This window comes from Myotis brandtii, unplaced genomic scaffold (genome assembly GCF_000412655.1).
Source record: "Myotis brandtii unplaced genomic scaffold, ASM41265v1 scaffold698, whole genome shotgun sequence".
In the NCBI taxonomy this organism is placed as follows: domain Eukaryota; kingdom Metazoa; phylum Chordata; class Mammalia; order Chiroptera; family Vespertilionidae; genus Myotis; species Myotis brandtii.
This window is the reverse complement of record NW_005370731.1, coordinates 835,671-845,632: the sequence shown is the minus strand read 5'-3', so window position 1 is coordinate 845,632 and position 9,962 is coordinate 835,671. Positions and strand designations below refer to the sequence as shown.

The 9,962-nt window shown below is 54.5% G+C and overlaps 1 protein-coding gene across 4 annotated transcripts; it reads right to left on the bottom strand.

Annotated features, from left to right (window-relative positions):
- Window positions 1-820: 820 nt before the first annotated feature.
- Window positions 821-6,871, bottom strand: PRR14 (proline rich 14). Of its 4 annotated transcripts, none has more exons than XM_014529805.1 (12): window positions 6,124-6,871; window positions 5,259-5,330; window positions 4,968-5,136; window positions 3,967-4,088; window positions 3,700-3,895; window positions 3,178-3,221; window positions 2,868-2,977; window positions 2,001-2,583; window positions 1,798-1,867; window positions 1,625-1,716; window positions 1,301-1,372; window positions 821-1,211 (listed from the first exon to the last, which is right to left on the bottom strand). In XM_014529805.1, exons 2-12 carry the CDS (start codon window positions 5,279-5,281, stop codon window positions 953-955), a joined length of 1,740 nt encoding a protein of 579 aa, XP_014385291.1. In that variant the 5' UTR covers window positions 5,282-5,330; window positions 6,124-6,871; the 3' UTR covers window positions 821-952. The 4 variants fall into 4 exon arrangements, with proteins under 4 accessions (XP_014385291.1, XP_005882102.2, XP_014385293.1 ...); XM_005882040.2 differs by having other exon boundaries at window positions 3,715-3,895; window positions 6,124-6,870; XM_014529807.1 differs by lacking the exon at window positions 5,259-5,330 and having other exon boundaries at window positions 6,124-6,867.
- Between the last annotated feature and the right edge of the window lie 3,091 nt (window positions 6,872-9,962).

Below are 9,962 nucleotides of genomic sequence, written 5' to 3'. Positions count from 1 at the left end.
CGACCGCCGGACGCGCAGGGAGGAGACCGCGTCGCCTGTCCTCTCGGTTCCGCGGGAAGGTGCGGGCCTGTGGTCTGCGCGCGGACGAAAAGAAACCCCTTGCTCTGCTGGGCCGGGCACTTCCTCACGTATCGACTCGCGCGGTAGTAAGAATTTTTGTAGGAAGATACTCTTAGGAGCCCCATTTTACAGAGGGAGAGGGGACTGGCCACCAATACTTAGTTTCCTAGCGAGGACTTGTACTCGGCCTAGCCCTGGGTCTGGCCTGTGCTCTTGGCCGCTGCTGTTTTGCCTCTGGTTGGCTGGTTACTCTGTATGTTTACACGGCACTGATCCACTCCAGATCCACTCCACCTGCTTACCCTCGTATGAAATGGGTACAAACCCCACACGGGGTTGCTGCACATCAAGCACCGCTGACAGTGTGCTGTTGGTGCTGCTTCAGTTGATTACTCGTAGCTTTTGAACCAGCAGCAGGGGCGGCCTGCATGTTAAGAGGAATTCAGGGCCATCTCGATGCAGGCCTGGGTCCCCTATGGGACTTGCAGTCTCCTCTTTGCTGTAAGTGAATTGGAATAACCCTGACAGGGCCCCTGATCACAGTGTCTTCTGGAGCAGGTTCAGAAGTGTTCCTCCACACAGGAATACTCGCCAGTAAATCAAGCATCTCCAGCGACCGTTCCCCACCCCCTCCCTGTGTGGAACCCTCATTGCCTTCCCTGACACCTTCCCCATTTCCCAGTCTTTGAGGGCCAAAGTAGTGCCAATCATGCCAATAGTGCCAATCAATTTCAAACTCAACTTGGAACATACAAAGCAATCAGAAACATACCAAAAACTTTACTAGAAATACAGAGGAAAAAAAAATAAAATGGTCTTAGAGGCTTCCCTTCCCTCCAGGATGGATGTACAGATAAACAGATGGAGCTCCTAGGTCGGATGGGGCTGCTCCCTAATCCACTTCCTCCTCTTCCAGGAGCAAGGCATCCAGCTCCTCCAGCCGCTGCTGCAACAGGGGTCCCACATCTGGGCCGGGGGCCAAGTTGGGAGTAAGGGTCCTGCCAGCAGCAGCTCGGACCCCACGAGACGGCCGCCGGGATCGAGGAAGGCTGCTGTCCCGAAACTCCATAGCCCGCCGCAGCTTCCTCGAGCTGGTCAATATCAGAGTCCCATTGCGCACCCGGGGTTCCTCAAAGATGGTCTCAAATGTCCTGGACCAGGCAGGGAGAGGTGCTAGTTACCAGCACGCCTCTGGTTCGAGCCTTCCCTCTATCACCCCCAAGCCTTCACCGTTTCTCACCTCCTGGTTGTAGGTGACTGATAATTCTTGTTGGTGTAAATTTCTTCCAAGCTGAACTCCTTCTTGTTCAACCTGCGAGCAAAGAGCAGAGGCCACTGAAAAACCTGGGACCAGTGGCGCCTGGAGACGGGAGAAGCAGGGCCTGGTCTGTATTTCAGTTTCCGGGACATGTCAGATGCCAGAACTGCCTGAGGCAGACAGACAGTTCTAAGCACAAATCACCAGACTGGACTGTGCTCCCCGAGAGGAGACAAAGCCACACTTAAGGGAATGTGAGTCAACATCTGTCTGGCCAAGGCAGCTCCACATACAATAAGCATTCACCTGATTGGTCGAGGCAGCCCCATTGGTGTAAGGTTTAGTTGAGGACGGGCCAGTGTCCTGCGTATTCTAAATCGAGAAACCTTTCCCATGGTCTGCAAAAATGGGGCAGAGGGTAAGAGTGCAGTATGGGCACAGGCTCCCACTTAGCTCCTCCCCCTCATCTGTACACCTACCTTGGTCTCGGGGCCAGAAAGCACTTGGTCCTCTGAGGCCCGTGGCTCCTTGCCCTTGGTCGAGCCCAACCTACAGAGAAGATGAAGGCTCAGGGACAAAAAATATTCATAGCAGTATCCCCATCTCCTGCCCATGGGACACCAGGGCAGGAGGCCAGGCCCAGGCGGTGGCCGGGGATTGAAGGGCTGATTGAGAGCACTACCTGGGTTCTGCAGGTTCAGAGAAGGAGGAAGTGGATGCAGAGGACGAACAAGATGTGCCGAGGGGAGGAGAGCCTCCCACTCCTCCAAGAGGGAAGACCTCTTTCCGGAGACAGGGTCGAGGGGGTGGCGGGGCTCCAGCCATCTCCCCACCACCCACAGTGTGCCGTCGAGGCCGTGGCCGGCTTGGGTGGTGTGGAGCAGGGGGCCAGCTGCAGGTATCTGAGCCAGGAGGCCCCAGGTCAGGGCAGGAGTGGCTTCGGCCCAGAGATGGCTTAGGAGGAGATGCTGGGGGATTGTGGGCTTGGGCTCGCCACTGGCGGGGGCGGGGACTGACAAAGGCAGTATCCTCAGCAGCCCTGGACTGCTCAGCCTCTGAGATGGCAATCTTCAACTCCAACTTCATGGGGGGTGAGGGGGGTGGGGGCTGTGGGGCTTTGATGGGTGTGAGGAAGATGTCTGCAAAGCTCTCTAGCTTGGAGCGGACAGAACGGAAGAGGGGAGCCAAGCCCCAGGGACTGAGGCGAGGGCGTAAAAGGCTGGACGGCGGTGGGGTCGATGGGGCTTCCAGAACCGGATCTGGGGCTGAGGAAAGGAGAGGGTCACAGGTGGGCATTCCTCAGCTGCAGGTGTCTAAACCCCAGTTTAGTAACATCAGCTCCTCCCCAAACACTAAACTGCCCACAGAGGAAGCCTATTCCTAAAAAAACCCCTACATTTAGGAGTTGGACAACAGGCCTCTGAGGTCAAAATCCCTTCTTCACATACCAAGCTCTGCCCTGGGAGGGGGTGAAGCCCCTCTGCATCGGACACTGAGCTCAGCTAGGGTTTTCCAGAGCCCCACACCTCATCCCTGTCTCAGTCCTTACTTGGTGATGGGTTCTCCAGAGGGTCTGCAGGCAAGGCAGATGGCTGGAAGGGGGGTTCCAGGTCCCTGGACGGAGGCTTTGTCTGGTGACTCATCATCATGGACTCAGCTCTGGGGTGAAGGGGCAAGGTCAAGGCTAGGGAAGCTCCCAGATCCAGATCCCACCTAGCCAGCACCTCCCCTGTCCCTTAAGGCTACTGAAGGTGCTACATGGAACTACCGAACAAGAAAATGCTAATGCCCTAGTTCTGGCTGCCTGTATAATGGTTGTTGTCTGGGTATCTTAATAATTCCTTCCCCAGCCCTCTCACCTTCTCGCTGGGACGATGAAGTTGGGAGTCTTGTCCGCCAAGTCCTGGATATAAACATGGGATGTTGGTGGGGAGGCAGGGAAGCCTCCTTAGCTTCCCACATCCCAACTCTCTCAGCCTCCACATGCCTGCCTGGGTTACACTAAAGACTTTTTCAGCCCTAGCTGGTTTGGCTCACTGGATAGAGCGTCAGCCTGGGGACTTAAGGGTCCCAGGTTCGATTCCGGTCAAGGGCATGTACCTTGGTTGCAGGCACATCCCCAGTAGGGGGTGTGCAGGAGGCAGCTGATTGATGCTTCTCTCATCGATGTTTCTAACTCTCTATCCCTCTCCCTTCCTCTCTGTAAAAAATCAATAAAATATATTTTTAAAAAAAGACTTTTTCATTTGGTCTTTGCTCAAGCAGTATCTTCCACCTAAAATGCTGTCCTCTCTTCTCTGAGCAAAATCTACCCCCGACAACTCTCCTGTCTTCTACCCTCACTGGAGTGCCTGCCCCAGCTGCACCCCTGACATCCTTACCGGAAGTTCCCATACCTCAGCTGGGGGTCTGGGACTGACAATGTCTTCTAGCATCACCACCAGAGTAGGCTGGGGTGCCGCTTGTGAAGGGTCTTCTTCTGGGCCAGAGGTTGTCTTTGATGGACACCTCAGGGTGGGAGAAGGCCGGTTGATGCGGCTCAAGGGCTCTCGGCATAAGTGCAGTGGATAGGCAGGCCTAGAAAGGGACCACAAAGATCAGAGGGGTTCAGCTATGTTACCAGCTCACCCCTATCCTGCCTTGCTCACCTGGCCTGCGATGACCACGTAGCCTGTTGGGGTGGCGAGGCAGGCAGCTGGTGGTGAACAGAATCCCAATGGTTGCTGTGGTGTGGTGGGGTGGAGGTCTCCTCTTGGGGCACCAGGGGGACCTAAGAGAGGAGGTGTCAAGAGCAAGGTGATGGCCCTAGCCAGTTTGGCTCAGTGGATAAGAGCGTCGGCCTGCGGACCAGAGGGTCCTGGGTTTGATTTCGGTCAAGGGCACCTACCTTGGTTGTAGGCTTCTCCCCAGCCCAGGCCCTGGTTGGGGCTTGTGCAGGAGGCAACCAATCAATGTGTTTCACATCAATATTTCTCTGTCTTTCTCTCTCTCTCTCTTAAAAAAAAACCAATGGAAAAATATCCTCAGGTGAGGATTAAAAAAACACACACACACAAAGAGCAAGGTGATGGAATGAGGTTGAACTGGACAGGGCCTCCCTGTGCCTGGCAGTGTCCTATGCCACAAAGTTGACAGAAGTTGTGGCTAATATTCACTCAAGATCTCCAAAGAGGTGAGTTAAACGGAATTGGGCCCAAATATTAGTGTTCTGCTGGTGTGGGATCTAGGTAATCTCACCCAAGCTGTTTAAAGAAATGAAAAAAAGAGAGTGATCTTGGGCGAGTGACTGCCCTGTTTGGGACCTCAGTTTTCCTCTGTGCAGTGGAGCAAATGATCGCAGTCTGCTGCCTAAGGTTTGCCTAGAAGTTGGGCTGGGAAGAAAGCAGGAGGGTTTATCACTCTTAGAGTTGTAGGGAGGTGGTTCCGGCCCAACGGGGTTGGCTGGCGGTGGGGAATGGGCACTGGAGACCCTGCCCGTCTTGAGGTTGGAGTTAGAGAGCCAAGCACACTCTAGCATTAGGGAGGCTGCCTGAGCAATGAGTGTGAGAAAGAGGTGTTCGTGCCTCAATCATCCTCACTGGTGAGCTGGCCTGATTGTACTGAGAAGGGACCCGGGGGAGAAGGGAGCCTCTCCTTTCAAGGGGCTCACCATATGGGCAGCCATGACATCTTCCAGCACCACGGCTAGGACCCGCCGAGAGGCCTTTTCCAAGGGTGAAGGGACCACGGGGAGCTGTAGCCTCGGCCGTTTCGGGCTTCTGGCTCCCCATGATGCTCGAGTCAGGGGCTGGCGGCACAGGCGCGGCTGGCCAGGGGGGCTGAGGACGAGAGAAGCGGAGGACAGCCGCTGAGCCTGTCGTTGGCTTCGTGGTTTCCCCTGTACGGTCACCAGGCTCCCCGTTTCCCGAGCTCAAGGCACGCTGGCAGGGTTCGCTCTCACCTGGAGTCCCCGGGCAAGTCCATGGGGGAAGCGGCGGCTCCGGGGAGTCCCTGGGGGATCCCAGGCTGCAGCCTGGGGTGGGAGGTGGGGAGCGGGGGAACGGGGAGTGAGGGCCAGCCCTTTCCCTGGGGCTCCGCCCTTCATGGTAGTAAGCAGTTCTCGGTAGCCGACGGGGCTGGAGACTTGGGGCGCGAAAAAGCGCCCCCAGTCGGCCGTCCGGAGCGTCTGTCTTCCCACTGCCGCCGCCGCCGCAGTCAAAGGATCGCTGCGAGGCACTTGCCGCCAGAACCTGGATTGTAGCGGCCCCGGCTCTCCCACGGCCCGAGCCTCCTGGGGCCTTTGTCCCCGTAGATTCTGCCCCGAGAACGGCCCCCACCTCCATTCCACCCCGGGGTCGGCTGGGATCCTGTCCGGAGCGGATCGGTTTCCGCCCGATCCCCAGCCACAGCCAGCGAGTGGCCGAGGACTCCGAAGCAATATTCCCACACACCGACGCTTCCCCTCCCACCAGATCCCTCCACTGGATCCGAGCGGAAGGAATCCTCCAGCGCGTTTCCTCCAATCAGACGCCGCGGGAGGGTCCTCTCCCCGGGAGCTTCGGCTCAGCAAAGCTCCACTCCAGGGCGGCCCGAACTTGAGCATCGCCAACTCTGTGAGGATCCCCGGGGACCCGCTGTCCAGCAGATGCCCCTCCACTCCAATCCCGGAGGTCCCGCCCACAGACCCCCTCCCTCCCCTTCCCCGCTCCCCGGGTCCCCGCCCAGCTCTCTCCCCAGCCCGGGACCAGAGGGTTCAAAAGTTTCCTTCCCTCCCTCCTCCCGCCCTTTCTGCAGCCGCTCGGTGCCCTCCCCCGCTCACTGCTTACCGCCGCCTCCCGCCGAACCCGGGTCTTCGACGGCTCCCACCTGCGGCTCCTTTAAAACTAGCCTAACCCAGTGCCGCCCAATCGCCGAGGGCCTTCTTCGCGGAGCCCCGGGCAGTGCCCAATCGCCGGCCCGCGCCTTGCTGGGTGGCGAGCAACCCCGTGAAGCCACCTGAAAGCCATCGCCTCCCGGGGTGCGCAGCCAAACGTGGCAGCACAGCTTTTGTGTTCGAGGGCAGATCTCGTTGTTCTCGAGGAACCAGAGTGAGCCGCGTGGCGTCACCTTCTGAGGGCCAGGCGGTGGCGGAAGCCGATGCCAGGTTTCTTGAGACAGTGAGACAACCGTCGCGAAGCTAGCTGGCCGCCACGTTTTTTGAGGGCATCTTCCGGTCCTTTCGCTGTTAGGCCAATCAATGTGAACTGAGTGCGAACGATAGGTGAAATTCCCAGTTTCCTAGAGAGGCTCGTCGAGGCCGGTTTGGTACCATCCTGGGTTCCTCAACCAGGTTCCCACGGCGCTGGGAAGAGGTTGGAGTGGGTGGTGCGGGCCGGAGACGAGGACGGGCGCCCCTTCCGGCTCCGTTGTTCGGCGGGGTCCTGGAGAGACCGAGCTGAGCCAAAGTGGGGAGGAGACTGGGGGCGTTGAGCTTAATTTACCCGAGTGTTGTGCACCTCTCAGGAAAAGGGGTTTCTGCGGCCCGCGCAGAGGGCTCCGGACAGGGGCGTCATTGCAGGAGACCAGTGACCTATTCGGCGTGCGCGGAGGGGTCTGGCCTCTTTCCTCTAAGGACCAGGCTTCCGTGAGCTCTCTTTCAAAAGGGGCCCGGCCGCGGAGGCGTGCACATGGCTCTTAGTAGTAAGGGATCAGGGTGGTAATCCCGCTGCTTGGAGCGGCTGCACCCTAGAACCTTTATCGGGAGCGGGCCCGGTGATGGGGAGGAAGTGGGTAAGTCCTGGCCCTTGCATTGTGAAGGCGTTCTCACTGCCTAACCAAAGCCAGTGCCTCCACTAGTTCTCCTTCCCAGGACTCCCTTGTCTAAACCAGTACATTTTTTAAAATCGATTTTTTAAGAGAGAGAGAAACACCTATTTTGTTGTTGTTGTTCCATTTAGTTTTGCATTCATTGGTTGCTGCTTGTATGTGCCCTAACCAGAGATCAAACTGCGAGGTTGATGTACGGGGAGGAGGCCCTCACCAACCGAGCTACCCGGCCTGATTTTCTTTATACAAGAGAGCCTGAAGCCTAGGCTTTCTTGCCCTGAGGTGCCTCCCCAGCTCAGCAGGATTCTCTCTTATGGGATTAAATGATAAAAGTAATTGCACAAAAGATGATACAGAAAGAGCAGAATTAGCAAGAGTTGGTGTGGAAAGTGAAAGCTCTCCAACTCTATAATCAAGGACTCGTCAATAGCTCTTCCAGGACTATGGCGACTCTCTAATGGCCTGCTGGGCCCTCTGGAATTCCATGATAAGGCTTCTGGTAGAAGTAGGCGGCAGCTCTTTCAGCTAGAAGTGTTCTCTCGCCCTGGATGGAGACTGGCTGCATAGTACCCGAGGATGTTCCTTGGCGGTCTGGTGATGCTCGGAGATCCTTCTCTCTCACTTAATTGCTTAAACACATAGGTATGTACTTCCCAGGCCTCAAGGCAAGAAAAGTTGCCAGGTCTGAGTTTTCATTCTCTAGATCTCCTGAAGAACTCAATGCCAAGGGCAAAGGAGGTAGTCTTAAAGAAAGGGCCTGGGACTGAGAAAGCTGGTAGGTAGAGCACAGCCCTACAACCCTAACTGGGGTGCTGGAGTTCATCAAATTGAAGTCTAAAGTAGACTCTGGTGTCTTGGCTCCCAGCCCAGGCCCGCAACTACCAGCCTTCATAGCTTCAAGATCTTATTTGGGCCCTCTTTGTGACTAGCATTTCAAAAACTCCTATCTTACCCATCACCTGTGTACACACTCTACGGCAGTGGATGAGGAAGATGAGGCCCAGAAATCAGGATTTTAAAAAGATTCCCAGGTGATTCTAATGTGCAGCCAAGGTTGAGAACCACTGCTCTACAGTGTGGCCAGAGGCCCCACACAGTCTCCAGCAAGCCAGGCGATGTGGCTGAATATTGGCTGTCGGCACTTCAGTGTATCATTCTTCAGAAACTCTGGGCCCCTTTAGACTGGTTTCCCACCTGCTTAACTTCCCTGGCTTCAGTATAATGAGAACAATAAACCCTGCCATGCCTTATCTCAAAATAGACTTGGAAGATCAAGATCAAGTGAGAAGACACATCTCAGTGTGCCTAATAAATAAGTTAAGTCTCAGGCTACAGGTAAAAAGAGGATGATAAAAACCACCTATTCTTCCTCTCAGAGTGTCCTATGCCTTGTCCTCCCAAGCCAGCTGCTCTGCTAAGTATCTTTCTCTGCAGAAACCTCTAGCCCAGTGATGGCGAACCTATGACACGCGTGTCAGAGGTGACACTCGAACTCATTTTTTTGGTTGATTTTTCTTTGTTAAATGGCATTTAAATATATAAAATAAATATCAAAAATATAAGTCTTGCCCTGACCGGTTTGGCTCAGTGGATAGAGCGTGGACCTGCAGACTCGAGGGTTCCAGGTTCGATTCCGGTCAAGGGCATGTACCTTAGTTGCGGGCACATTCCCAGTAGGAGGTGTGCAGGAGGCAGCTGATCGATGTTTCTCTCTCATTGATGTTTCTAACTCTCTATCCCTCTCTTCCTCTCTGTAAAAAATCAATAAAATATGTTTAAAAATATATATAAGTCTTTGTTTTACTATAGTTGCAAATACCGAAAAATTTCTATATGTGACACGGCACCAGAGTTAAGTTAGGGTTTTTCAAAATGCTGGCACGCCGAGCTCAAAAGGTTTGCCATCACTGCTGTAGCCTGATCTCCAGATCAGCCAGGGTGGGCTGGTTAGGATGTGGCTTTAGGCAGAGGTTCTCAACCTGTGGGTTGCGACCCCTTTGGCGGTCAAACGACCCTTTCACAGGGGTCGCCTAAGACCATCTTGCATATCAGATATTTACATTACGATTCATAACAGTAGCAACATTACAGTTATGAAGTAGCAACGAAAATAATTTTATGGTTGGGTCACAACTTGAGGAACTGTTTTTTAAAGGGCCAGAAGGTTGAGAACCACTGCTTTAGGGTGTTGAGATGAATTTGGGTTGCTGCCCTTGTTTGCATCAACCATGCAACAAAATGTCAATGCCTCCTATCTGCTATGTCCTGGGGATAGATAAGTGATAACCAGAATGGTGAGCCAAGGTTTTTTTCCCCCAGGGTCCTGTCTCACCACTCCCAAGAATGAGCTCCATGGACCAGAAGATTTAAGCAAGAGTGGAAATTACAAGCAGGTTCAGACTCCCCGCACGAGGAGGGGGGCCCAATAATGGGCTGCCCGTGAAAGCCTAGTCTAGGGGTATATATTTGCTACAAGTCTGTTCTATATCTACCCATGTAATCACCTGATTGATTCCCTCAATTGTTCTTGCCCAGCAACTGACCTGAACTTTCCCTGTTCTTATAAGTCAGTTCACCTTATTGTTGCAGACCCTCCCTAGATTCCTATGCCTCCCACTTGGAGTCCAGAAAAATGTTATTAGTTCTGCTTGATTGGCTTTTGTGATTAGGCTGCTCACACTGCCGTGTCTGCCCCTGCCTATGTTTCACCTGCCTTTGTTTCCCACTGGACCCCTGCCCTGTGTGCCTGCATTTCAAGCTAACTTCTCTCACCTGTCCCCAAGAGTTTGGCGTTTATATCCCTATATACAAAAGTGCCATTGGCTCTGCTGATTACCTCAGCTTCAGCCCTCTCCATCCT

Excerpts from the sequence above, each read along its gene's own strand:
- PRR14 (XM_014529805.1), bottom strand. The coding sequence starts at position 5,281 with ATGGACTTGCCCGGGGACTCCAG. Across the intron at positions 5,137-5,258 it reads GACTTGCCCGGGGACTCCAG|CCCCCCTGGCCAGCCGCGCC; the intron begins GTGAGAGCGAAC and ends TCTCGTCCTCAG. Across the intron at positions 1,373-1,624 it reads GGGCTGCCTCGACCAATCAG|GTTGAACAAGAAGGAGTTCA; the intron begins GTGAATGCTTAT and ends CTTTGCTCGCAG.